The sequence below is a fragment of the Anomaloglossus baeobatrachus genome, chromosome 2 (assembly GCF_048569485.1).
Source record: "Anomaloglossus baeobatrachus isolate aAnoBae1 chromosome 2, aAnoBae1.hap1, whole genome shotgun sequence".
In the NCBI taxonomy this organism is placed as follows: domain Eukaryota; kingdom Metazoa; phylum Chordata; class Amphibia; order Anura; family Aromobatidae; genus Anomaloglossus; species Anomaloglossus baeobatrachus.
In genome coordinates, this window is record NC_134354.1 from 771,294,398 (window position 1) to 771,322,065 (window position 27,668).

The 27,668-nt window shown below is 43.6% G+C and overlaps 1 protein-coding gene across 8 annotated transcripts in view; it reads right to left on the bottom strand.

Annotated features, from left to right (window-relative positions):
* The window catches only part of SYTL2 (synaptotagmin like 2), a 136,182-nt gene that overhangs the window by 74,498 nt on the left and 34,016 nt on the right, over positions 1–27,668 (bottom strand). For all 8 annotated transcript variants that reach the window (XM_075337537.1, XM_075337534.1, XM_075337535.1 and 5 more), the window contains exon 2: positions 12,027–12,415. In XM_075337537.1, the coding sequence (XP_075193652.1) occupies positions 12,027–12,127 (101 nt within the window). In that variant the 5' untranslated portion in view covers positions 12,128–12,415. The remainder of the gene's footprint in view (positions 1–12,026; positions 12,416–27,668) is intronic.

Below are 27,668 nucleotides of genomic sequence, written 5' to 3' on the forward strand. Positions count from 1 at the left end.
GGTGTCACAATGCTGAACCTGTGCATCTCACACTCTGAGAAGTTTAAGAGCAGAAGCAAATACCGGCAATAAGAAGATTTGAGCGGCTCAGCCGAGGCAATCTGCACATCAAGTGACTTCTTAGCTCACATGATAAAGTAATACGGAGGAATGCGCTGGCAGCTTTAAGGAGCCGCGAGAATTAAGAGATTACAATAATGGCTCGTTCCATTACAGACACATGCTGGGAGGCTTACAATCTAATCGCTCTCCACCTGCACGACACCTGACGACAGCAGCTAGGAGAAGAGGAGATGAGAGGTTGGGGCACGGGCCTACCTCACTTTTGATGCAGCCATGTTTCCTATCTTTACAGAACTACACGTTTCAAGTATACCCCTGCCTGGTCAAAAGTCATAGGGAGAAGGAGGGGGCGGGGGAAAGAAAAAGAAAAAAAAAGAAAGAAAGAAAGAAAGAAAGAAAGAAAGAAGAAAGAAAGAAGAAGAAAGAAAGAAAGAAAGAAAGAGAAAGAAAGAAAGAAAGAAAGAAAGAAAGAAAGAAAGAAAGAAGAAAGAAAGAAAGAAAGAAAGAAAGAAAGAAAGAAAGAAAGAAAGAAAGAAAGAAAGAAAGAAAGAAAGAAAACATTATGCTGGTGCTCATTCATACCTTCACCATCCTTGATGCTGCTGCCCCAAAAACAGAACATCCTGGAGCTTGTTGCAATTGCGCACTAACATATGATGCTGCATATGCTCCCATGTGCTAAAACATCAAGTTTTTCTGTAGGTGTTTGCACAGTCTCTAATTTTGTTTTGTGGGGGGTTTTTTTTGTTTTTTTTTTCCTGTGGTTTCGCTTATGCAGATTTGTCAGTTTATTTTGAATTTTAGGATTTAGGGGATTCTGCAATCATTTTTGTTTTTATTTAAAAAAAAAAACCCCAAAAAAAACAAACGCATTTAACTGCATATTTCCAAATGTAAAAATTTCTTTCCCACCCTTAGATTTTTTCTTCTTTAAAAAAAGGGATGTATGCAGATGTCTGCACCAAAACACGCAATAGCCCTGTGCGCCATTTTAATGCTTTATTCTAATTTGTTATACAGATTTGGCACGGTGTTTTTAAGCATGTTTAAGGCTTCCTACAGAAGCCCATTAGGCAACAAAAAAAAATAAAAAATGAAACACCCTAAACCACACAGGTCACTATCATCATATCATTCCGCACAGTGGGAGTGGAGTTTCACAAGATTGAATCCACTTTTCTGGAACACCATGTTCCTTCCCAAATAAAAAAAGAAAAATGGAAATAATATGAAAGATTTATGATATGTGGGAACACCGACATGCTATACAAATGTTCACACAGCTGAGTCATGGCTGAGCGCCGCCATTTCAGAAACTCCCATTCACTTGTATGGGACCAATAAATCTGCAAAGATTAGTCGCGCTCAGCTGTTTCCCACTCCTGCTGAAAAAGGAATAACCCTTAAAAAAAAAAAAAAAGTAGCGACAAAATAGGTTAAAGTCAAGAAAACCGACCAATTCCTTTCCAACTGGTAAATTTACTGTGCAGATTTATTCCTAGCGGTTAAAGGGGGTGGGGGGGGAATTAGGAATGTTTGGATTTCATCATCTCCGATCCCTCTCAAAGTTTGAATATTTGGCTTTCGGGAGAACTGTATAGAAAATAAAAAAAAAAAAAAAAAACAAACAACTTGGATATCCCTGTAGTGTGAACTTCATCAGGACGGTCGGGCATTTACCGTACGTTTGGAGACTTCCTCATTTCAGACAATTTACTGGCACAAAAGCCAACAGCAGTGGTGGGCATGTTGAGAAGGGCCATTGGATGAAATACTTAATTGACCTTGAAACGTAGAGTGAAAAAAACAAAAAAAAAACAAAAACTGACGAAACGTATTTCACCAGACTTAAGGTCCAGTCACACATAACGAGATCGTGAACGAGATCGCTACTACGTCACACTTTCTGGATCGTTTATGAGTCGTTGTTGAAATCGCATGTTGGGTGTCACACATAACGAGTTTATGAACGAGCATGCGTCCCGTATAACGATCTTTCAAATCGCTGGGACCCTGTCACACAGCTACTATGTTAACGATTCCAATCCCATTAGGGGCGTAGTAAAATGCAGTGAGTCACGTAGGCGTGCATTTGTGTCGCCTTTTCCGCTTTCATTGGCGGCCAATACTGCGTTCTGATTGGGCGGCCGGGCGGGCGTCGCCTTTTCCACCCCCTCCGCTCTGATTGATAAGGACCCTGTCACACAGCTACTATGTTAACGATTCCAATCCCATTATGCAGTGAGTCACGTAGGCGTGCATTTGCGTCGCCTTTTCCATACCCTCCTCCGCTTTCTTTGGCGGCCAATACTGCGTTCTGATTGGGCGGCCGGGCGGGCGTCGCCTTTTCCACCCCCTCCGCTCTGATTGATAAGGACCCTGTCACACAGCTACTATGTTAACGATTCCAATCCCATTATGCAGTGAGTCACATTTGCGTCGCCTTTTCCATACCCCCCTCCGCTTTCATTGGCGGCCAATACTGCGTTCTGATTGGGCATGCAGGGGGCGTATCTAGCGGTTAAATTTTGGATCGCGTCCACCCTTTGTCACTTCTTTTGCGCTTTGCTTTGAGATAGAACCTGCGTCTCCACCCTGATTCCTTCGTCCATTGTACCCGGTCGCTTTGTTGGTGTGTTTTTCGGATCGAAGCCGCAGTTGCACCTGGAGTATCCTTGCAGTGCTGTCGAGTGTCGGTGAGATCGTATTTGCGATTCCGCTTGGATTCTACATTGATATACACTTCTTTGAAAAGGTAGGTCTTTTTTCTTGTTGGGGGGGTGGGCTTTTTTTTGAATAATGTTCTTGCTGTTAAGATATATGTTAATATTTATTATGTGAGTTGATTGCTGTTAGATATATGTTAATATTTATTATGTGAGTTAATTAAAGTTGCTGGCTTTTATCTGTGCGTGTATAATGCCTTTTAAAGAGGGGTCTCTCCATAGTGCTGTTTGTAATGTGTCCTATCCTAGCATTGCTGGCTCTTTTGTCTCTCATTTGTCTCTCATTAAATAAAATATAGAAATGTGGCACTCCTTCTATAGTCGCTGGTGCTTGGATAGGGTCCCACCCCAGATCAAAAAATGAAAAAAATCCAGCACTCAAAGCATTTAACTGAAATTGTTTTATATTTTATTCATGGATCTCTGTAATTATTAAAGACGTTTCCGTCATCCGACCTTCATCAGTTTACGCATAAAAGGTTCTGTAGAAATATATGAAAAAGCTGGACCAGAGGAAAAAGCTGCCCGTCCCGGTCTGCAGTCAATGTCACATACTGTCTACAGAACCTTTTCTGTGTAAACTGATGAAGGTCGGATGACCGAAACGCCTTTAATAATTACAATTATAGTCTGTTCAGATATATCATCATGTGACACACATTAAAGATGGCCGCCATTTCCTGTTCTCCACACGCTGCTATGGTATGCAAAGAATCTCCAGATGAAATCACCATATAAAGGAAAGACCCACTGGTCAAACCAGAGGACCACCCCACTGATTGCCTCATGAACAACCCCATTGATGACCTCACAGACCAGCCCATGATGTCACCCACGGATCAGCCCATTGACCAATGAACGCATCCGAGCATGCCCACTGTAGAGCAGACCATGCCAGTTTTCCTAGTTTATATAAGTTCATGTTTCATAGAATTATAGAATATTAGAGTTGGAATGGACCTCCTGGGTCATCTAGTCCAACCCCCTGCTCAAAGCAGGATTCACTAAATCATCCCAGACAGATGTCCGTCCAACCTCTTTTTAAAGACTTCCATTGAAGGAGACCTCACCACCTCTCGTGGTCGCCTGTTCCACTCGTTGATCACTGTCAAAAAGTTTTTTCTAATATCAAATTTGTGTCTTCTCCCCATCAGTTTCATCCCATTGCTTCTAGTCTTTCCTTGTGACAATGAGAATAAAACTGATCCCTCTACAGTGTGACAGCCTTTAAGATATTTGTAGACCGCTATTAAGTCTCCTCTCAGTCTTCTCTTTTGCAAGCTAAAACAATCCTAAATCCTGTAACCGTTCCGCATAGGACAAATAATTTTTCTATTGGAATAAAGCTCACTTTGGTGCCATTTTTTCCTCTGATCAAGAAGAGATTTCACATCTAACTTTGTCTGGTGTCGATTTCTTTTAAGCATGCACTTGATCCACATTAATTAGGTCAGGGGCAGGCAACTCGTGAACATTTCTAAGGAGTTCACCAACAGGCATACCCCCCCCAAAATGTCACTGTCTCAACTTGTCACGTGGCTTTGAGCTTCAATTACAGCTGACAACGGCATCTCAAGCTGGTCACAAGTGGAGTTCTTGCATCCTGCTCTTGATGGGTGGCCCTCAGGTCATGGAGGTTCTGGGGTAGAGTTTCAGCCTCTACACAATGACTCAACTGATCTCGAGTTTTTTTATGGGATTCAGGCCTGGAGACAATGCAGCCGCTCCATTTTAGGTCTCCCAGTCTCCAGCAGCCGTTCCCTAATGATGCGACCTCGATGAGCTGGAGCATTGTTGTCCATGAAGATGACAAATAGGCCGGTGTTAATGCAGAGGCACAATGACTGGATTAATTATGTTATTCCAGTAGTAGGGGCTGTCACTGTACCATTCACAACGTGTAGGACCGATCTGTAGTGACTGGACACACCGGGCCATACTTAAGGCTGCTTTACACACTGCAACATCGCTAGTGATCGCACCCGCCCCCGTCGTTTGTGCGTCACGGGCAAATCGCTGCCCGTGGCAAACAATAATCGGTAGTGCGCGTCACACATACTTACCTTCCTAACGACGTCGCTGTGGCCGGCGAACAACCTCTTTCTAAGGGGGGGCGGTTCGTGTGGCGTCACAGCAACATCACACAGCGGGCCACTGATAGAAGCGGAGGGGCGGAGAGCAGCTGCATGAAAGACACGCCCATCTAGTTGCCGGAGGACGCAGGAACGCTGTTGTTCGTCGTTCCTGGGGTGTCACACGTAGCGATGTGTGCTTCCTCAGGAACGACAAACAACCTGCATCCTAAAAGATAAACGATTTTTTGGAAAGGAATGACGTGTCAACAATCAACGATTTGGTGAATATTTGGGATAGTTAGCGGTCGCTCATACGTGTCACACGCAAAGACGTCGCCAACGAAGCCAGATGTGCGTCACGAATTCCATCACCCCAGCGACATCTCGTTAGCGATGTGGTTGCCTGTAACAAGGCCTTACCACCACCAAGGGCTCGTCATACAACAGTTGCTGATACATAGCGTGCTCCTGGACGTCTTCAACATCATTTGGTTCCAAAGTGCATTGTTCACAAGGAATTGTCATCAGTGTGGGATGTGGCCAAAGGACGTCCACTTCTCTGCCGTTCCGTGACTCTTCCAGTCTCTGTACAACCTGCTGGTGACACTCAGCTCAGTGTCTGCTTCTGTCTGAGAACATCCTGCTTGAAGCCTCACAATGGCGCGGTCCGGCTGATCAATTATTAGGTGTCTTTGTCTCACAAGGTCAAGATGTGAACAGCATGATGAGGAGGACTGGTTAATGGATCAAACAGCTGTTGTGAATTTTGCCATTAAGCTCCTTGTTAGAGAAGAGCAAGTTGAACAATTGGACATGAGCATCCAAAAGATCAGAGGTGGTCACATTAGGTACACCTGAAAAGGTCAGAGGGCATTATAGGATCAACCTGAAGGTTCACCCGAAAGCCAAATATCCCAACCTGTGATTAGTGTAAGCTTCTGGAGGGGTCTGGTTGCAGGTTATAATTATTACACTTTCCCCACTGAAAATACAGTCAAGTATGTGTATGGACAGTAGGGAAGAAAAGCAGATGATATTTGGTCTTTAGCCTAAAACCACTTTTTAACACCCCCCACGTTACAGTCACTCCTATATTCATTACAGACTCTGAATAATCTCTCATTTCACACAGTAAATATACATTAGGGGGAATCAATACATTTTCTGACTAAAAGGAACAGGAACCAGATAAATCAAGGGCAGAAGGGGCGATCATTAAAAGCTGCAGAGGAGTACGGAAGAGACTGCGCCGCCATTAAAGGCATTTAGAGAACAAATTAATCACTCTTATTAGTTTGCAGTTCCTTAAAGCAAACATTACACTCAACGATCCCATGAGGTCACCATCATTTTATCCTGCACCTATTCGGAGAATGAGCGGATCTTCCCATTTACAGGAAAGTCTGCTTTACCACCATACGAATGGGGATGGGATTGGAGGGGGTTCATTGTTGCAAATGGCGCATGGATAGATATAGTTATAAATTATTTTTATTTATTTAAAGTAGCAATTTTTTTTTCAATTATCAGTAATTATCTTAAACCTTCCCTGGATTGGAGAAGTTCTTAATAGAGTTGGGTCTGCTCTGTGATGGAAGCAATCAATACCTGAGCAGGGCAGATTGTAGTGCTCTTGAGCAGGTCCTCAATGCCGGCTATTGTGGATCACGTAGGACGCATCATGCACCCAGGCTTCAGAAGAAGGAGGACAAAGATGGCCGAAAGAGGAGGCGCCGGTACCGGAGAACAGAGACACCCATCTGACCATTCTACACCGCACCGCGGTGAGTATTATAAAGTCATTTTTATGTTCAACAGCGGCCTGGGCTCTTAGAATGCTGTATATAAGAGCCCACTGGTGGTGGCCGCAGCTTATAGGCACCAGATCTGGTGACAGGTTCCCTTTAATGGAGAATCTGATCCACAAATTGGAAACGGAGGAGAATAGGAGAGGATCTGAATCTTTGAAATCAGTTTTTAAAACAAAAATGTATGAACGGATCAATGAAACTCTACGGGTCAGTGCTCGAGATGAGCGGATTGAGTCACACTACCCTGGACTTCGTCAGTGCTCTCTGGCTGTAAACAGGAGCGGCGCAAATTTCCTTACCACCCAGGATCTCCGGCTCGGTTTATGATTACCCCAGCTTGGCAGACATCTTTGCCGCACTCAGGTGACATCTTGAATACCCAGCTATTCCTAGCCGAGCCTTGAATCCTGGAGGGGAAGATAATTTACAAAGCTCATGTCCTCCGCTAGAGAGGACGGACCTGGACCATGGACAACTGTCACATCGCTCACCTCTAGTCAGTATGTGTCGTGTACGAGGAAAAAACAAAACCTTGTAATGGCTCAGTGGTGAACTCCATAGCCTTGGATTCAAACCCCACCTAGGACAACATCTGCCAGGAGTTTGTAAGTTCTCAGTGTTTGAATGGACTTCCTCCGACACTCCAAAGACTGAAAAAGTAAAATTAGATTGTGGGCCTCAATGGGGACAGCGATGAGGATTAGTGATGAGCGAGCATTACTATACTATGCTTGGGTGCTTGGTACCCGTTAAGAGCAGTTTGACACTCAGATGGGCGTGACTCAACGAGTACAGAGGACGGTAGTGCTCGCTTATCAGTAGTTACGAGTACCGAGCACCCGAGCATGGTAGTGCTCGCTCATCACTAGTTACGAGTACCGAGCACCCGAGCATGGTAGTGCTCGCTCATCACTAGTTACGAGTACCCGAGCATGGTAGTGCTCGCTCATTACTAGTTACGAGTACCACGCATGGTAGTGCTCGCTCATTACTAGTTACGAGTACCACGCATGGTAGTGCTCGCTCATTACTAGTTACGAGTACCACGCATGGTAGTGCTCGCTCATGACTAATGATGTTGTCTGTAAAGTACCCTGCAGAATATGATTAAGGTTAACTGTATAAAAAGGGAGTAAAAGAATAAATGGGGTTTTGACAAGTCACTCACTTCTAGTGTAACCAATGCGCAAATCAACTGCTTAACATGTGAGCGAACCCCAAGTCTCCTCCCTCGTGTGTTCATTAATCGTGATCCCTTCCCGCTGGTGACTGAGAAGAATCGGGTCTGTACAAGGAAGGAGGTTCTCACAGCGGAGACTTTGCTATAATTGTCTCCAGTCTAGACAATCCTTTCTAAGCTAAACAGTTTGGACTCCAGCCCGATACATTTTACTTGCACTCATTCATTGTAGCAAAGCACAGGAGACATTTGTGCTGCTGGTGTATTTAAAGGGGTCGTCCACAAAGTAATTTTCATCGTAAATCTGTCGATTTAGTGCCATAACCTAAACTGTTTTATTACATACATACCTACATACATACCTACATATTCTTCCTTAACCATACTATCTTTTTTCTTTGTTTGAGAATCCCAGTACATGCTGTGATACCCAAATAGAGAGTCATCGGTGAGGGTGCAAAGGCTGCGGTCACTGCCACAGCACCTGCTCCCTCCGTGAAATGAAGAGTCATCAGTGCCACTTGTTTCGGGGGCTGTATTAATCCTTGCATGATGTGTACTGTGCGATGTGCACAATGACCGCACCCTCTATTGTCTGTTCAGATCACCAGTAATGAGCCGGGAACAGAGTTGTGTCAGAATACCTGGTATGCTTAGACCAGCGACGTCAATTGTGGAGGCAGCGTTGGTCTCTGTATGACTGGTAGTCTTCGAACACACTAGGTATGCTCTGCTCTGTTGCAGACTCATTACTGCTAATCTGAGCTGGCAACAGAGTGTGCTGTCATTGTGCACATTGCACAAAGCTCAGGAAAAAGCCCAGCCCATGAAATAGTAATCACTGATGACACAGGTTCAGGGAGGGGACAAAGACCACGAGCCTCTGCCCCCTGATGACGCTTTGTTTCAGGGACTTGGCCAACATCGCAACCTCTGCTCCGTGATGACGCTTTGTTTCAGGGAATGCACAAAGATCACAGCCTCTGCCCCTGATTAGGTTTTGTTTCACAGAGAAGGCAAAGATCACAGCCTCTGCCCCCTGATGATGCTTTGTTTCAGTATCCTAGAAAACACAGGGGCACTCAAACGACCCATCAAAAAAAAAAAAAAAAAAAGTAGTTAAAATAAATAATAATGAAAACAGTCGGAAAGTTTAGCTGGGAAAAACAATAGGGATTTTTTAAATTAAATCATATTAGAAATGAGTTTACATCATTTCACTAAATAGATAGGGATTTAGGATCAAATTACTTTGTACGTCAGACCCCCTCTTTAAAGGATTGTTGCAAACACTCAGCTTTGAGAAATATCAGGTCTGTAAAGATTAGATTTTCACCCTTGGGTTGTAAAACAAGAACATCTCCAATTGTCGCGGGCGGCGGGGCGCTGCGCTCGCTAACGCTCGGGTCCAGCGCTGCTGCTGCTCGGTGGCTCGAGCGGTGGGCCGGATCCGGGGACTCGAGCGGCGCTCCTCGTCCGTGAGTGAAAAGTGGGTGGTTAGTTTGGGGAGAGAGTTCGTGACGCCACCCACGGGTTGTGGTGAAGATGGGCACCACCGCTGATGGTGACGGGGATCCCGGGAGCAATGGTAGGGAGCAGCTGGGATGTTGTTTAACCCCTCCGTGGGTAGGGGGTCGGTGGTCCCGGGGCCCGGTGGTGAGACAGGGAGGCAGGGTTGGTGAGGTGCAGGGTTGCAGGGACAGCGCGGCGCGGTGCCGGATGGCACTGGTGTACTCACTCAGCAAGAGATGCACAAAGTCTCCGGTAAACCAAATGGCTGGATGGATGGGTCCCGCAGCCGGCTACAGTGTATCTCCCCGGACAGGTGATGGTGGCTGTCTTTCCCTGCACCTTTGTGTACTGAGTTGACTAATGGCTTCCCAACGGTAGTCCGCTCCCCGGTGTATAAGATACCGGAGAAGACAGTTTTGCCCGCAGGCGCTGGCCCTTGGACTTCTAGCCGGTGGCGGTGGCTGTATGTCCTCGCAGTGTGAACGGTTGCCTTCAATCAGGACTGGGTTGTTAGGGAACCCCGGGGGTTCCCGTCACATTCGGATTTGACTATTAACGGCGGCTCCAAGCCTGGTCGGGGTCTGATGGCCCTGCCTGGGTGTGCTTAACTTCACTCAGTTCCCCGGTCCGGTACCGGTGGGCCACCGCCCAGCCCCGGTCCTTACGGCGCTGCGGAGTTCCACTAACTCCTGCAGATGGCCACCACCATCTGCCAACCTTGCCGTCAGTGCCTGGGCTCCGACCCAGACACCTCCAAGACTAATTGTCACTTTTCCCGCCTCCAGGCCTGTGAACTCCTCGGTGGGTGGGGCCAACCACCTGGCTCCGCCCCACCTGGTGTGGACATCAGCCCCTAGAGGGAGGCAACAAGGGTTTTGTGTCTGGCTGATGTAACTGTCCGGGGGAGGGGGTGTGTGTGTGTTCTGTCTGTGGCTACCTGGCTAGTCCAGGGCGTCACACATTCACAAAACAGCAAGAAGAGATTTTAAGACGAAATAGAAATACAAAGGAGGGAAAGTTATCAGGACTTAGTTTTTTCTCTGCCAGTAAAGTGCCCCAAGTATATTGGGCTGCCCAATCCATAGAGAATGAAAAAGGAGAGATCATCATGCTGGACACCACATTGGTCTTTAATACATAACTAATGTTTGTATATAAGATGTCCGTATTAATAAATCCGCCCCTAGGTTTATACTCCGTGCTATGAATGGATTATTTTCCCCAGGGTGAAGGAAAGCGGTATAGGAATGTCCTATAGTACCGGGGATTCACGGGACACTTCCAGAGCGGCAGATTGTAATGATCACAATTATTTATTTTTTTTATACTTTAGTGTTTGTGCCTCAGGAACAAAGCCAAGAAATATATAAAGAGCGGCCAACTCCCACGGCAAAGCCGCAAGTATCATGTCCATGCATCGTCAGATAATACAAGCCTTTACTAACATAGAAAACAAGACCGTGATATGAGGCTGAGAAATGGAGGAAGCCACCCAAAAGATGGCGACAGGACTCCAAAGGGCCGGGGGTTATAGGAGAAGAAGGAATACAAAATAAATAAATAATAAAATATACATACATTTTTTTTATTCTGCGACCCCCTCCCAAAGAAAAAGTCCACTTCAACGTTAGATAAGCTAGTAATAAATTTTTCTTTTTATATTTTATAAATTTGCTATATATATATATATATATATATATATATATATATATATATATATATATATATATATATATATATATATATATATATATATATATATATATATATATATATATATATATATATATATATATATATATATATATATATATATATATATATATATATATATATATATATATATATATATATATATATATATATATATATATATATATATATATATATGGGCAGATGTGAAACCAAAAGGGCGCCCCCATATCTATTATATTATATATATATATAATATAATATATATGGGGGCGCCCTTTTGGTTTCATATCTGCCCCCATTTTTTAGAGATAATCTCAGGGGCTTTGCTAGCCATCTTTGCGTGGGAACCGCGGCTTTTACTTTTCAACAGCTAAAATTTCCAAAAATATAAAGCAGCCCCAGCCAAGTAGGTGTGAGGGACAGAGGGACAGAGGGACAGAGGGACAGAGGGACAGAGGGACAGAGGGACAGAGGGACAGAGGGACAGAGGGACAGAGGGACAGAGGGACAGAGGGACAGAGGGACAGAGGGACAGAGGGACAGAGGGACAGAGGGACAGAGGGACAGAGGGACAGAGGGACAGAGGGACAGAGGGACAGAGGGACAGAGGGACAGAGGGACAGAGGGACAGAGGGACAGAGGGACAGAGGGACAGAGGGACAGAGGGACAGAGGGACAGAGGGACAGAGGGACAGAGGGACAGAGGGACAGAGGGACAGAGGGACAGAGGGACAGAGGGACAGAGGGACAGAGGGACAGAGGGACAGAGGGACAGAGGGACATCCATTTAAATTTACAACAGTGAAAGAATTCAGCTTTGTATTGTCAGATGTAGCAGAGCTGATCGGTCAGAGCAGTAAACCGTTCCTAGATGAGCCAAATGATCACATCTGTAAAATGCTGTGGAATTAATGGCGCTATATAAGTGAGTAAAATAAATACATCTACATATGTTGCGACTTACCGTATGCGCTGCTCCTCTGACTTCTTCAGCTCAGAGTCTCTGTTCAGGACCTTCAGGATGGCCTCCTTCTCGGCTTCCGTTAGAAAGCTCAGATCAATCATTTTGTCTTTCAAAAAATCAATAACGGGGAAAACTATAAAACAAGACCAGAGCGGTGTGGTCCGGTAGACAGGATCTCACGGAGGAGGGGGCTCAGTGCAGCGCACACAATTCTGCTGCAGTCCTGACTTGCGACTTGTTAGCAAAATAACTGATCATTACTTTTGGTCAAGAGATTCTTGGGAAGGAGCCACATTCCTAGTTACACACTTCACATGCTCCCAGAGTCTGCAGTCAGGTGTCAGCCTGGACCGGATTCAGAAGGAGGCAATGATGAGCACCGACATCACCTAGGGAGAGAAGGAGAATGTGACCATGAGTAACACTACTGCCATAAGGCAACGTACAGTAGTCAAAGAATTACTACAGTATTTCCACAAAATGACAAAAAAAAAAAAAAAAAAAATTGTGTACAGGAATATAACAATAATACTGCCCTATATATGTACAAGAATATAACTACTATAATACTGCTCCTATGTACAAGAATATAACTACTATAATACTACCTCCTATGTACAATAATATAACTACTATAATACTGCCCCTATGTACAAGAATATAACTACTATAATACTGCCCTATATATGTACAAGAATATAACTACTATAATACTGCCCCTATGTACAAGAATATAACTACTATAATACTGCCCCTATGTACAAGAATATAACTACTATAATACTGGCCCTATGTACAAGAATATAACTACTAGAATACTGCCCCTATGTACAAGAATATAACTACTAGAATACTGCCCCCTATGTACAAGAATATAACTACTATAATACTGCTCCTATATACAAGAATATAACTACTATAATACTGCCTCCTATGTACAAGAATATAACTACTATAATACTGCTCCTATGTACAGGAATATAACTACTATAATACTGCTCCTATGTACAGGAATATAACTACTATAATACTGCTCCTATGTACAGGAATATAACTACTATAATACTGCTCCTATGTACAAGAATATAACTACTATAATACTGCTCCTATGTACAAGAATATAACTACTATAATACTGCCGCCTATGTACAAGAATATAACTGCTATAATGCTGCCCCTATGTACAAGAATATAACTACTATAATACTGCTCCTATGTACAAGAATATAACTACTATAATACTGCTCCTATGTACAAGAATATAACTACTATAATACTGCTCCTATGTACAAGAATATAACTACTATAATACTGCTCCTATGTACAAGAATATAACTACTATAATACTGCCGCCTATGTACAAGAATATAACTGCTATAATACTGCCCCCTATGTACAAGAATATAACTAATATAATACTGCCCCATATGTACAAGAATATATCTACTATAATACTGCCCCTATGTACAAGAATATAACTAAATACTGACTAGTACCAATAAGAATGTACATACGGATATAATAATAATTGGCACTATGATGATTACGCCAAACATAAAACTAGTGTGAATTATTGCACTCCTTTATATGAGTGTTTGCTGCTTTGTTCAGATCTTGTATACTAAGTATTTGGCCTTTCAGCATTAGAGGTTAGTGTAGCAACAACTGCAGGAAATAGCGCAGCCCCAACACTGCACATGAGGATTGTGAGTCCAGTACATAAGCTGTATATATATGAGTATATTTGCTCATTTTCTGGCATCCTGTTTCTTGGATATAGGAGGTGGCGGCTGGTAGTGCTGGGAGCTATAGATTAGACAAGTCACATCTGACAACTTGTAAGGATCTGTCTGACAAGTCACTAATTCTTCCCCTTATGTTCATTTATTTCCTTGTTCTCAGCCTCTCCCTGGGGCCTCTGCATACGAAGGTAAAAAGTAAATAAATAGACATTTTCATTTGTTTGTGTATACAGCTCCTATTGAAACCTATGTCCTCATAGTTACAGACTGGAAACACCCCATGTAGTACGGCTCTGTTCACACTGCAGACTAAACACACAATTTGCAGGATCAGACTACAGATTTAGTTGAAGTCCACAACCATGGAGCCCCATAAGTCTGCATAGTAGCTAAACAAAACTGAAGAGATAAAAATAAATACATTTCTTTTAACACTAGTATAGCGGCTGTAATATGTGTTTACAGTATGGCGGTGATATTTAGGAAATACACAAGTACTGTCTAAAATAGAGACATTATTATTATATTTTCAAAAGTAAGTGTTCCCGGATATACAGCACTCAGTTATTTGGGTTTCCAGAAAATAAATAAAATATATTATTATATAAAAAAATATAATATTATTAAAAAAATATATTATATAAAATATAATTATATAAAATATAATTTAATTATAAAAAAATATATATAAATATATAAAATATAATATATAAAAATATATTATATAAATTATATAAAAAATATATATTTTTTTATAATTAATCAAGTCAAATAGCACGCGTCATGCTACCAGCTGCTATAAAGTCTGCTAGCGCCAAAAATCCCATTCAGTATCTCCAGTTGTTATTCTCGACACTCATGTAGTAATACAGAAATTCAGATATAGAAGAGTGTGAACCCACTCCCTCCACGGGCTCATTTTAGACAAGTGTGATTATGAGCCAGTGTCACACCTGCCATTACTTGACAACCCTCCTCAAACATCTGGGAGTCTCTTAGAACAGTGGTCAAGTGTTCTGAGGACTGCTGGAACCTCCCGGACACAAAACTCTTCATGAAAACGAAAACAATAAAGGCTCCGATAAACCTTTTTAAAAGGTGTGGATCGGTGCTTTGTTTTATGCAGCCTAAAATACACCATTGAAATCAATGGAAGCTGCATTAAACCCATTGGCTGATAGCTCCCCTTGGAAACAGCATCTGGTAGACAGAATTTTAATCGTTCAACCCTATGGCTACGCAAAAAGTTAAGCAGGGGATACGGCGCTCTGACTACCTTTCTATTATGCAGTCATAGAGCTAACCAGGAGATATGGTGCTTTGACTATGTGGCACCCCTGAGGCTTCAGTCGCCACAGGGTACTGCATCTTCCTTAAGGTGTAGTACTCATCCCACGTAAGGAGAGGTTAATCACTGGTGTGTCTCACATTCACAAACCATAAACAGGTAGGTGCTTTCCCACCAAGGGCCATGGCCTGGGGTAGACAGGGGGGTGGCCATCACGAAGCATGGGACTTTCCCGGTCACTAGGACAACCACCTGGGGGCGGGCACCACATGGGGAAACCGGAAGGAGCATCTCCACACAGTTAGCCCCGGGCACAGCTTGGGGTGAGGAGTACAGTCCGGACTTCGGTCTAGGCACATTTTCTCTCTAACTTCACACTTCTGGGAGCGGCATAGGACCCGTGGCTTGGAGCAAGCTGCTCAGCCCGGGTTCTCTACAGCTACACGGGATTCCAGGGTCTGCGGTGAGTGCAGGAAACACCCACGGCCCGTTCCACATTCCACCTACACCGGGATTGGAGGGACCTCGACCAGAAAGGACTCACAGTGGGAACACCGGCGGTGACCTCGAATTGCTCTGGATCGGCTGGGGCCCATCACAGCGGTGACCGGCATCTTCCAGGTATACCAGGACTGTGAGTAAAGAGACCTTGAACCTGTAGAGAGACACTGTGCCTGTCCTTGCTGGCGCCCCGCGCTTCAGCGTCCCCCATTACTACTCCCCTCACCATCCTCCCCGGGACCCACTCCACCTGTGGGGAGAAGAAACATCTTAGCTGCTATGACCATCTGCCCCGGAGGACAGCGACAGCTATTCCCTGGCCGCGTACCGCAGGTGGCGCCACAAAATCAACCTCCACCATTATCATCCTCCCTCCACCTTTCTTTAAATGTACACCTCAGGGCCACGAAACCGGGCAAAAGGGCCACCCCGTGACATCCCCCAGACCCGACATCACCGGCCCAGTGACTAGTAGTACTACGACCCCTTTCCCCCGTGGGTGCTGCAACTACCTTCTATTATGCAGCCATAGACATACGGCACTCTGACAACCTTTCTATTACAGATATTTGCGCCATTTTGTTTCCTCGCAGCCCCGCATCCCTTCATGCTTCCACTTTGCGACTGATTGATGGATTATCCACAACATTGCATCCAGTACATAAACCAATCCTTCCAGTGTCCTGAGACCGTGGTATTGGGCGACAGATATAGTCCCAATTTTTTCTAAACTTCCAATTTAGTTAACAGAAGAACAAGATCCTCTCAAAAAGCTATACAAGATAGAATCATTCAAATTCAATAGGCGATGAAAACGCAATACCAGATACAGCCTGTTCATAAGAGTGGCGCTATTTCAAGTAAAAAAAAAAACAAAACACACTAGATCCAGAAATCCTCTGCAACTGTTTACATTTAGTGGAGAATAACTGCACATCTGCACCAAGTACAGGACCCGGGCCCACCTCAATTACAGCTGCATAGAAGGTCCACGTATAAAGCACCCTTAAAAAAGGGGTCTATAAATAAATAAAAATAAATAATTAACAACAACGTACAAGCTGCTGCTCTCCCAAGTTAATCATTGTTTTCCTTTAGTGTCTTCTATTCACCATTCCTGAGAGTCTTCCCTGTATATGGGGTTTTTTTTTTAGCCAGGTGGGTGTGGTCCTAGCCTTGTTAGACCACTCCCAATTGCCTAACAACACAATTTATATTAAAAGGGAAGAGAGGGCCATGTAAAAATAACGGTGGTGCAGGAATAAAAGAAAAAAAAAAACAAAAAAAACACATTGCCGGATTCAGGTAAACAGCGGCATTTACACCAGGTAGAAAATAAAAAAAAAAATTAAAAAATTAATTAATTATATACACACACACACATTACATATATACATATACATACATATATACACACACACTACATATACACACACACACACACACACACACACACACACAGTGTGTCCACCCATATCCTGTCCACCGCCGTTAACTTGAGAATGTCGGCAGCTATAGGCATAGAAGGGGTGTCTAGGTATAGTAAAGTAGCCATGCGCTACGCAATGAAACCACCTATAGCGCCACCTGGTGGAAAACGGAGTTAGCATTTTTATCTTGAAAACGGAACGAGATAAAGAAAAAAAAGTGAATTACAAAGTTGTAGGGCCTCATCAATTCAATACGAATCGACACCTTGCATACAGAAATGCTATGATTAGAACGTGTAAAACTCACAAGGCTGCGGACGTGAAGCGATACCTCATGGAGACCTTCCTACAAGTCATTGGGTATGGTGGCTGTGTGGAGTGGCCTCCGCTCACCTGACCTGACCCCATTGGACTTCTGTGAGGTGACATCAAACAGCAGGTGTATGCGACCCCTCCACCAACACTGCAGGACCTACGACCACGTATCACAGATGCTTGTGCAAATGTGTCACCTACCATATTGCACAACGTGCAGCAAGATACAGTATGCTGTGCAGAGGCCAGATGTGCATTGCAGCTGACGGGGGACACTGAGCATCAAAGTTAAATGAGCGCCATATGCGTGACCAGCATTCAATGTCTTGGTGGGGGGGGTCATGGGTTTCATATCATTGCATTTCTGTATGCAAGGTGTCGATTCGTATTGAATTGATGATGCCCTACAACTTTGTAATTCACTTCTTTTCTCTATCTTGTTCCGTTTTTAAGATAAAAATGCCAACTCAGTTTCCCACCAGGTGGCGCTATAGGTGGTTTCATTGCGTAGTACATGGCACTTTTACTATACCTAGACACCACTTCTATGCCTATAGCTGCGGTTAAATGGCGGTGGACAGGATATGGGTGGACACACTGTATGTATATGTATATACGTGAATGTGTGTATAAATAATAATATTATTAATATACACACACACACTTTAGATTTATAGATATCTATAGAGAAATAGCTATATCTATAAAAAAAAAAAAAAAGTTTTTGGCAGGGGTTGGCAAAAAAAAAAAAAAAAAATAAAGATTTTTTTAAATTTAAATGACGCATTACTTTATGATGGAATGTGAAAAAAAAAAAATAAAAATAAAATCATAAAAGAACCATTGTCAAAGTGTCCACAACTATCTCTGCCAGAAAAGGCAGGAAACAAAAGAGCATAAAAAGAAACCAAAAAAAAAAACCCATAACAAAAGAAAGCTGGAGCGTAAAATAATGTAGATGGGCAAGAGCCAAGCAGGAGAGGTGGGTGTAACGCGAGACACTTACAGGACGGGCCCGGGCAGACGCTCATGGTAGGGATCGGAGGCTGGAATGAAACATTTGGGACGATTCTAGAGAAAAACATACGGGTAAGAAGTGACTCTGCCTGTTCCGGTTTTACAACATTCATTAACTATAACTTGTAGCTGTGCGGTTCCTTTAGAGAAAACAGGTGAGAGAAGGCCAATAGGCTGCCTGTGGCTTTAAGCCATTCCATGAAGATGCCGTCACCTCCATGTAAAGGGCCCGATACATTCCGTACCGTCAGATTATATATGACACGGGGAGAACTTGCAGATTCTTTCCTTGAATTGTATTACATACAAAGTTAAGTTAGAAAAAAAGGACAATGAACATCAAAGAGGGGGAAGGGGGGGGGGTTGTCAATTTAAGCACCACCCTCCCCTCCTTCAAAAAAAAAGTGGTATACAAGAAAAAAAAATAAATAAGTCACATTTTGCTCAATGCTCAATTATTTTGCAGCTTTTGGTGCTTTTATGCGAGCCCTGGACATTATATTTTAATTTTTTTATTCCCATAAAAGTGACTGAAAGTCAGCCTGTCATGTCTAATAACCTGCAGATATAGGAGTTAGTACATGAAGGTGCCCAGCTGCTGTACTCAAAGTGTGGCACACAGGAGAACATGAACTATTTCTCCCAGGAGCTGCCGGCTTTCAGTCATTCACAGAGCAAAAACAGTCACTGTTTACAGCAACCGTAAGCACACCCCAGCACTGACTGACAGCAGCCCTGCTACTGAGCCACTGCTCTCAATTAATGCTAGAGTGTGGTTACAGCAGCCTCTATCAGTGCTGAATGCAATTGCTCAGGGCACGCCTGAATGACTGAAAGCCGGCGTCTCCTGGGAGGAATGAAAGTTAAGATTTTCTCCCGAGTGCCGTAATTTCAGTTGCAGCCAGGCACCTCCATAACGCTTTTAACCCTATACATGTAGGCTAATCGCGATTTCCAACATAACAGGCTCCCTTTAAAGAAACTGGAGAACATTACTGATAACTGTGGCACACTGGTAGCCAAAAGATGCACCAAATTCATTTACGGTTTTGCACATTTTTTGTGTTTTTTTTTTTTGTTTTGGGGGGGGGGGGGGGATTTTAGCACATCTTACTTCGCAAACATTTTTCTCCTGTTTTTCTGCTTTCCCCAAATTCATCAAAATAGTGCATGAAGTCTGAAAAATTTGGCTGAAATTAGAAGTTTTGGGGAAGGGGGAATTGTATAGAAATGGGAGGCATTTTGACAAGTGGTCTGCCTATGGATGAATGACGCAGATTGCATATCGGACGGAGCCAGTTACAGGAAGATTTTCTGCTCCATTGTAAGAGGATCTCCAAAAAAAAAACAAAAAAAAACTGGGTTGTGTCAATATATCTTCTGCCAACTAAGCAAGGCTAGCAACCACAGACCGCGGGCAAAACCAACCAGCGTCATAGACATTGTGTCTACGCAGTCTGCTGCCCACCAGGAAGGTAAAACAGAAATCCCAGCCATAAATAATTATATACATCATTACCCCGTGAGGCAGGTAGGACAATGTGACCTCAATTGTCTAGACAATAGAGGATGGAGGACAATCCCTTTAAATGTAGCCTGCGACTTTAAATTAACTCTGATGTCGGAGAGAGCCGGGCAATTATGGAAGCCACAACTAACTCCAATGTGGCACTTTTTAAAAACCATGTGAATATTGGGAACAGAGGCAATTTTTATATGCAGTAGACAAAAATCCGTTAAGTACAGGTTATGGAAGAACCTATCATGTGCTAATAACACACATATATTACACACACACACACACACACACACCAAAAATTTGGACACACCTTCTCATCTCTAGAACAACTGTTAAGAGGAGACTTTGTGCAGCAGCCTTCATGGTAAAATAGCTGCTAGGAAACCACTGCTAAGGACAGGCAACAAGCAGAAGAGACTTGTTTGGGCTAAAGAACACAAGGAATGGACATTAGACCAGTGGAAATCTGTGCTTTGGTCTGATGCGTCCAAATCTGAGATCTTTGGATCCAACCACCGTGTCTTTGTAGAAAAGGTGAACGGATGGACTCTACATGGCTGGTTCCCACCGTGAAGCATGGAGGAGGAGGTGTGATGGTGTGGGGGTGCTTTGCTGGTGACACTGTTGGGGATTTATTCAAAATTGAAGGCATACTGAACCAGCATGGCTACCACAGCATCTTGCAGCGGCGTGCTATTCCATCCGGTTTACGTTTAGTTGGACCATCATTTATTTTTCAACAGGACAATGACCCCAAACACACCTCCAGGCTGTGTAAGGGCTATTTCACTAAGAAGGAGAGTGATGGGGTGCTACACCAGATGACCTGGCCTCCACAGTCACTAGACCTGAACCCAATCGAGATGGTTTGGGGTGAGCTGGACCGCAGAGTGAAGGCAAAAGGGCCAACAAGTGCTAAGCATCTCTGGGAACTCCTTCAAGACTGTTGGAAAACCATTTTGGTGACTACCTCTTGAAGCTCATCAAGAGAACGTCAAGAGTATGCAAAGCAGTAATCAAAGCAAAAGGTGGCTACTTTGAAGAGCTTAGAATATAAGACACTTTCAGTGGTTTCACACTAAGTATTTCATTCCACATGTTTTAATCCATAGTTTTGATGCCTTCAATGTGAATCTACAATTTTCAGAGTCATGAAAATAAAGAAAAAAAAAAAAACTGTTGGAATCAGAAGGTGTGTCCAAACTTATTGTACTAGAATATATATATATATATATATATATATATATATATATATATATATATATATATATATATATATATATATATATATATATATATATATATATATATATAAATATATATACACACATATATACATATATATACACACATATACATACATTACGCAATGCTTCATTTCGCCTGCGGAGGTGCTGCAGGGATGTTGAGCACTTGGTTCTGGGTTCTATGATCATTGCAGGTTCCTCCTGAAGACGTCTCCTATGATCCTATGATAAAGCACCTACCTAATAAGAAATAGTCCGAAGCGACCTAGTGCCTTATTAAAGGTTTATTCATTATAAGCAATTTCTTTGTCTAAAATGTTAAATAAATAATGTTGTAAACAACTGAAAATAAGTGAGCAGGAAGCGCAAACAATCGCTCCGAGCAGAAAAAAATGCATCTCGCAGAGGCCAGTGAAGTCCTTATTAGGAGGAGAGCAGCTTCTCGAGCTTTGCTTTATTGATCTGGAATGTGAGTAGAAAACACACAGGCATTCCATGTATGTATCACTTTACAGAGGATTACTGCGCCCGCCAGTGTGCCAACTCACAGGATTCCCACATCAGCACAGATGCTCATGTTACCCACTGCTACCGAGCACACACCAGACTCCCATCAGGATATTAGCTTATTTTAGGTTGCGGATCATCAACTATTCTCACGAAGAGATGTTTATATAGTGAGAGGGGGCAGTATTATAGTAGTTCTATTCTTGTACATAGGGGGCAGTATTATAGTAGTTCTATTCTTGTACATAGGGGCAGTATTATAGTAGTTCTATTCCTGTACATAGGGGCAGTATTATAGTAGTTCTATTCCTGTACATAGGGGGCAGTATTATAGTAGCTATATTCTTGTACATAGGAGCAGTATTATAGTAGTTATATTCTTGTACATAGGGGCAGTATTATAGTAGTTATATTCTTGTACATAGAGAGCACTATTATAGGAGTTCTTTTCTTGTACATAGGAGATAGATAATATTAGTTCGTCCATACTGGGAAGCATATGGTTCATTAAATTGGTGGGAAAACAGAAGAGAAAACATCTGTGCCCAAATGGAAACCATCAGTTTCCTGGCTTCTAGTAGAATTAACATAGGAAACAGTTAAATATCACATCAGTAAAGCAGGAAACACCCGATCATCATCTACAACTGCTATTTCTGCTAAACTGTGTGATACCAGAATGTTCTAGAGATTGGAGACCCAGAATACTGGAAGCTGCATCTTATAATAGTGAAGAATGAGCAATCAATGAAAAATGCATCCAAATAAGGAATTGGATATAGAAGCACCAAGACGGCCTTTATCCTCGGCCCAACGTATTACACAATGAGCAGAACACTTGCACATCACATATACGGCCAAATCCCGATACATCAAGTGTGCAGTTCTGGGGCAGAAGAGAATGAGAGGCAATTTCAGAGTTTTGGTGCAAATTTTTAAAAAAAACAACCAAAGAAATAAGACACCACCTAAAAAGAGAATGGTGCAGGTGGCGGCCATGGACAGTTCCTCTCTTACTCCTCTTGACTGCTTCTTCTCTAGTTTTGTGTCCTTGTCACCATTGGTAAAATAAGGTTGTACCTGTAGTACCTTCAGTTCGGCTCCTCCAGTCTGAGGAGCACAAGGCAGATGCCAAGACAGGACTCTAAGAGCATTAACTCAACAGCAGGACCAGCCTTGATTCCTTTGTTCGCGGAGAACCCTATAACATGACCTCCAGTTGTAACTGGTTGCCGGTCTCTCACCGAACAGTCAGACACAATCTCCGTGATTTGGCATGAGGGCAGCGGTCCTATAGTGTGACCTTTACTCATCACCTAGCACCACAACTGGCATTTGCCAGAGAACGTCAATTGCCAGGTCCACCATTGCCACTTCTTTACAGATAAGAGCAAGTGAGACAGACGTGAAAGTCTGGAGAAGCCATGGAGAACATTAGGTTGCCTCAGTGATTTGAGGAAACATGTCCTCACAAACCTCTTAATGATAATCAGTGCACCCCGATGAAATCCTCAGAGGCATGGTCCATCCTTATGTTGTTACAAAACCCAGGCCACATGTGGTCCAATTGTGTGGACATCCCATGGCCAATGAAGTCATTGATGCCAGTGATCGGTCCCAGACCTGTATCTGTGCATTTGGTACAGACCCGTATCCAGGTCTAGGAGGAGATCCCCCTGGGCACCATCATCCGCTTATCAGGAGCCAAGACCGGTACGAGGTGGCCATACACGATACCGGGTCACTTCAGGTGTTGCAATGATGAAGTTCTCACCTTTTCGATGCAGCTGCGATTTCAGGACAGAGTTTCAGGGTGGTTGTTTAGGTTTTCAATCACGATTAATAAAGAATTGCACAATTTATAAATCGGTAAAGATTTTCCAACTTGAATGGTTCCCAAAAAAACGTAAACAAAGTGTGATTTACGTGTTCCTTATTTATTTTTTTTTCCCCCAGCATTGCGTATAGCGGTATTACACAGCTCAATTCTGATGCACATATGAAACAGTGTAATTATAGGAAGTCATGGTAATTGCTCTAGAATAATAATATATAATTCAGTGCTCTCAAAAAATATTTAAAGGGTTGCTTCTCTTCGTTTATACTGATGACCTGTCCTTTGTATAAGTCATCCATATTGGATCGGTGGTGGTTTGACACCCGGCACATCCACCGGTCAGCTGTTCTTAATGTTGCCGCCATCACAGCTCCAACAACCAGACCGGTGCCATTACCAAGTACTGCAGACCCACTGCCGTTCATTAACATAAGGGCAGATCTGCATACCTGGCGGTGGACATCAAATAGATTATGTAGTGTCTCACTAGGTACAGGGGAAGTATCATCCAAGCGACAAAAGGTAAGGGAAGAGGATCCCTGTGTCCAAGGAAGGGGGAGATTGTGACCTCAGACCAAACCTACTATAGGTCCCTGCAATCCCTCACCACCCTAGATAGGTTCCGCACCTATGTGCCAAGCTGGATACCTGACCCCTAGGTATCCCTAGTGCTGGACCCTAAATAGGGAATGGGTGGGATGAGCTCTTAGTCACCACTAAAAAAAAAAAAAAAAAAAAACACTGAAGGAAGAAAAAGTAGGACACAAACAAAAAAAAAAAAAAAACACCACGCATGAACTAAAAACACAGATTACACAGGCAGGAGGTCAGCAAAGCTTCAGCAACTGTACTACAGATGAGAGCAAGCCACCTGCTTGCACCCAGAGCTAGAATGAGCTGAATAATATCACCAGCACCAGTCCGGAAAAGGAGGGAGTATAAAAACCCAAGAGAATGCTGATGATCAGCAGCTGGGTGGAAGACGAGCTTTTGCTGGGTCCAAGAGGGGGAGAGATATGCAGCAGGAAAGCTACCTATACCAATGAATACTGACGGCAGGAACAATAGAAAGTCAGGGAGCATTTTGTGCAGCCAGACGCTGTTACCTTCTATTGCCAGAATCCACATGACTGTCACCTGTGACACGTAGTGGTGCTATACCATCTTTGGCCCTGAGAAAAGCTCATTGGCGGTGGTGCCGGACCTCCACCGATCTGATATTGATGACTTATCCTATGGATATGTTGCGGGCGGGGGCTGCTGCCGCTTCTCTCTCTCTCTCGGGGGCCTGCTCGGATCCGGGTTCACTGCTGCGGCTCGAGTGGTGACCGGACCCGGGCTCTCACGGCCGCTCGTCCTCACAGCCGTCGGAAAGGGGATATTTACAGGGGAGTTGTTGTGTCGTGGGTTGCCGTGAGGGATGGTGGATGGGATCCCCTCCACGGGTAGGGGAGGTGTAGTCCCGGGGACAACAGTCTGAACACGGGAGTGATGGCTGCTGCAGGTGGCGCGCCGGGCTGGACCGGGGGGGGGGGGGGGGAGGGGGTGTTTGGGGCAATGATGTACTCACAGTTCAGTAATTTCATACAAGTCCAATAGTAAACCAAGTTGACAGTGGCCGGTTACCTTAGGAGGGTGCATTCGGGTCCCGAACCCAGGTTAATGAACAGGTTTCCCTTCCTTCTGCACTGTGTTTGTCTTTCCTTTTGGACGACTTCGCATGGAACGGAGAAGTCCACTCCCGGTTCTGTGTGTAGTTTGGAGCTCTGGCCTGCGAAAGCTGACCCTTGGGATCTCAGTGGGTTCTGACGGACACACTATCCCCCGCGTTGGGCTACCGTTTCGCTCTATCAGGGCAGTAAACGGGACAAAGTCTGCAACCTGGTCCCTGGCTGATTAATTGGAGAGAGGCTTGCAACCTTCCTCGCCCTAGGGTCCAGACATCCCGACTGTGCACGGCCTTCGGACCGGATTCCCGCTGTCTACAACCCTGCCCCGCGCCACTTTAGGTCTCCCACGACCGGATCACAGTCGCCTGTGGCCCTGTTCACTGTCTCCCACCTAGCCAAGTAGTTCAAGGGCTCCTACCCCTGACTTCACTGCTGTCAGCTCTCCACACTTCAAAGCCTGAACTTAATCTGCACTTGACTGTGGTGTAAACTAGACTGTTGTGTTCCCGCCTCTGACACCTCAGAACCCCAAGTTCGGCGTTATCATCCGCCTGATCCCACCCACTGGTGTGTCCCTATTATCATGAGGGGGTGGCTAGGGTTTAATGGCTGTGTGTTATGCCTCAGTGTGGGTTTCTGGTGTTAACAAGGAGGATGTACAATTTTTGTGACTACCTGGTTTTGCCAGGGCGTCACAGATGTCATCTGGCACAATTAAAGGGTTGCTCCACTACTTTTATCCTCATTACTGAGACAAACAACAGTGTTACATTAGGTTATTCATTCTAGCTGAAATTTATGTTGTGCCACAATCCGATGTGGGGCCATTACTGCACGCAGCCATCCGTATATGTCAGAGGTGGTCTTGAAATTTTGTACAATTTGCTCAATTGTGTGGGGATCTGTTTAGTCTGAGTGCAGTGACCCAGACCACTCTTCTCTACGAATAGATGTTAACCTTACTGGGCCATGTCAGGCCTATTTTATGTAGGCCAAGGACAGAAATTTAACTTCACGGCGAGTTTACAATTTTCATATTCATCTTTAAAACACTCAAGAGGCAACTATTTTAGCATTTTCATCCCATCCTGTCAAGAGTCAAAATTTATTAGTGTACAAATTACGGAATCCAAAATATAGGTAAGAATTATATGATCAATGGGACCCTACCGGTCAGAAGAAAGGGGGTGGGGGAGTCCTCTTCACCAGTTTGAATTGAGCCATGGTCACATGTGCCTATTATCAAATCATTGCACTGTACTTGACCATCACGATCAGACCCGTGGACACACAAAAATGATAATGAACTGGTAGTCTACCATCCATACCATTTAAATGGTAAATCATAGGACCTTTGGTTTGTAGGATGGGTGGGAAATTTTTTAGTGCGGCAACATCTTCAAAGTTGGGTTAAATCAATCTTTAAGAAGAATATTTAAGAAAACAACTGGATTGGGCTATAAACCAATATACAGGCTTAAAAAGGGATTGCCTGGTGAAACCCCTATCCAATTCGGTAGCTCCTTCAAAGTTGGGTTGAATCAATTAGAATATTTAAGAGAACAACTAGGCTTTAAACTTACATACAGACTTTAAAAAGGCATCGTCCGGTGAAACCCCCATCCATACTCTCTATTATGTTATCTAGAGATCAATGAGAAAAGGCCTATGTGGCGCATCAATCCATAAGCCGCTTCTGTTTAGGTTGACTGAAGCCATCCATGATGGTCTATATTCATCTGACTAGCTGCCATAAGAACTCTACATTTCCTATGCAGGGGATACTAGGAGTAGATCAGTTGACGGTTCCCATTACTTTGTCGCTTTGTGACATTTTTAGGCAATTCGAATTGATCCATTCATTGGGAGTGATGTCAATCCAACGTTCTTCACCCTCCCATGTCCATGGAGTCAGCCTCAGCACAGCCACGGACCTCAGTGACCGGCAGAAGCGGAGACGTGCCTTTTTAAAGATCTCTCAAATTTACTTACTCTAAGCGTTTTGTTTTTAAATTTTATAAAAATCTACCCCACTTGGGCGTTTTCTGGATACACCTTTAAGATGGAGGGCCAAGTCCACCACAAATGAGGGTGTAGTCAACAAACAGTCCTTAGACCTCCTTGAAATCCACCCTTTGGTCATTTGGGTTTCTTACCTTTGCCAAAGTGATGTCAGACATGATCGAGCGACCAATCAGGATGGAGAGAACTTTTGTGTTTATTTAGCGAGTATTTGTATAAAGGGAAAGTCAGCATGGAGATCTGGAAAGCTCAAATGTTCTTTAGACACAGCGAGGCCCTGCATAGCATTATTGATTTTTTTGTTAAAGAAATATCTAGATCCATCTCTATCATGTTTTTCTAATACTGGATATTCCCTTCGCCTTCTTAACTCGTTATACATTTTCCTCACAGGTCAACTCAGGAGCAGATCCTGAAAACTGTTGCGCATGTGAACAATAGTTTGACCATTTAAATGCCACTGTTAAAGTACGGTTCCATTTGCGTTTTGCACGGACGAGTGCAATCCGATAAAACATTGGATTACTCTTACTATAGTGCAAAATTA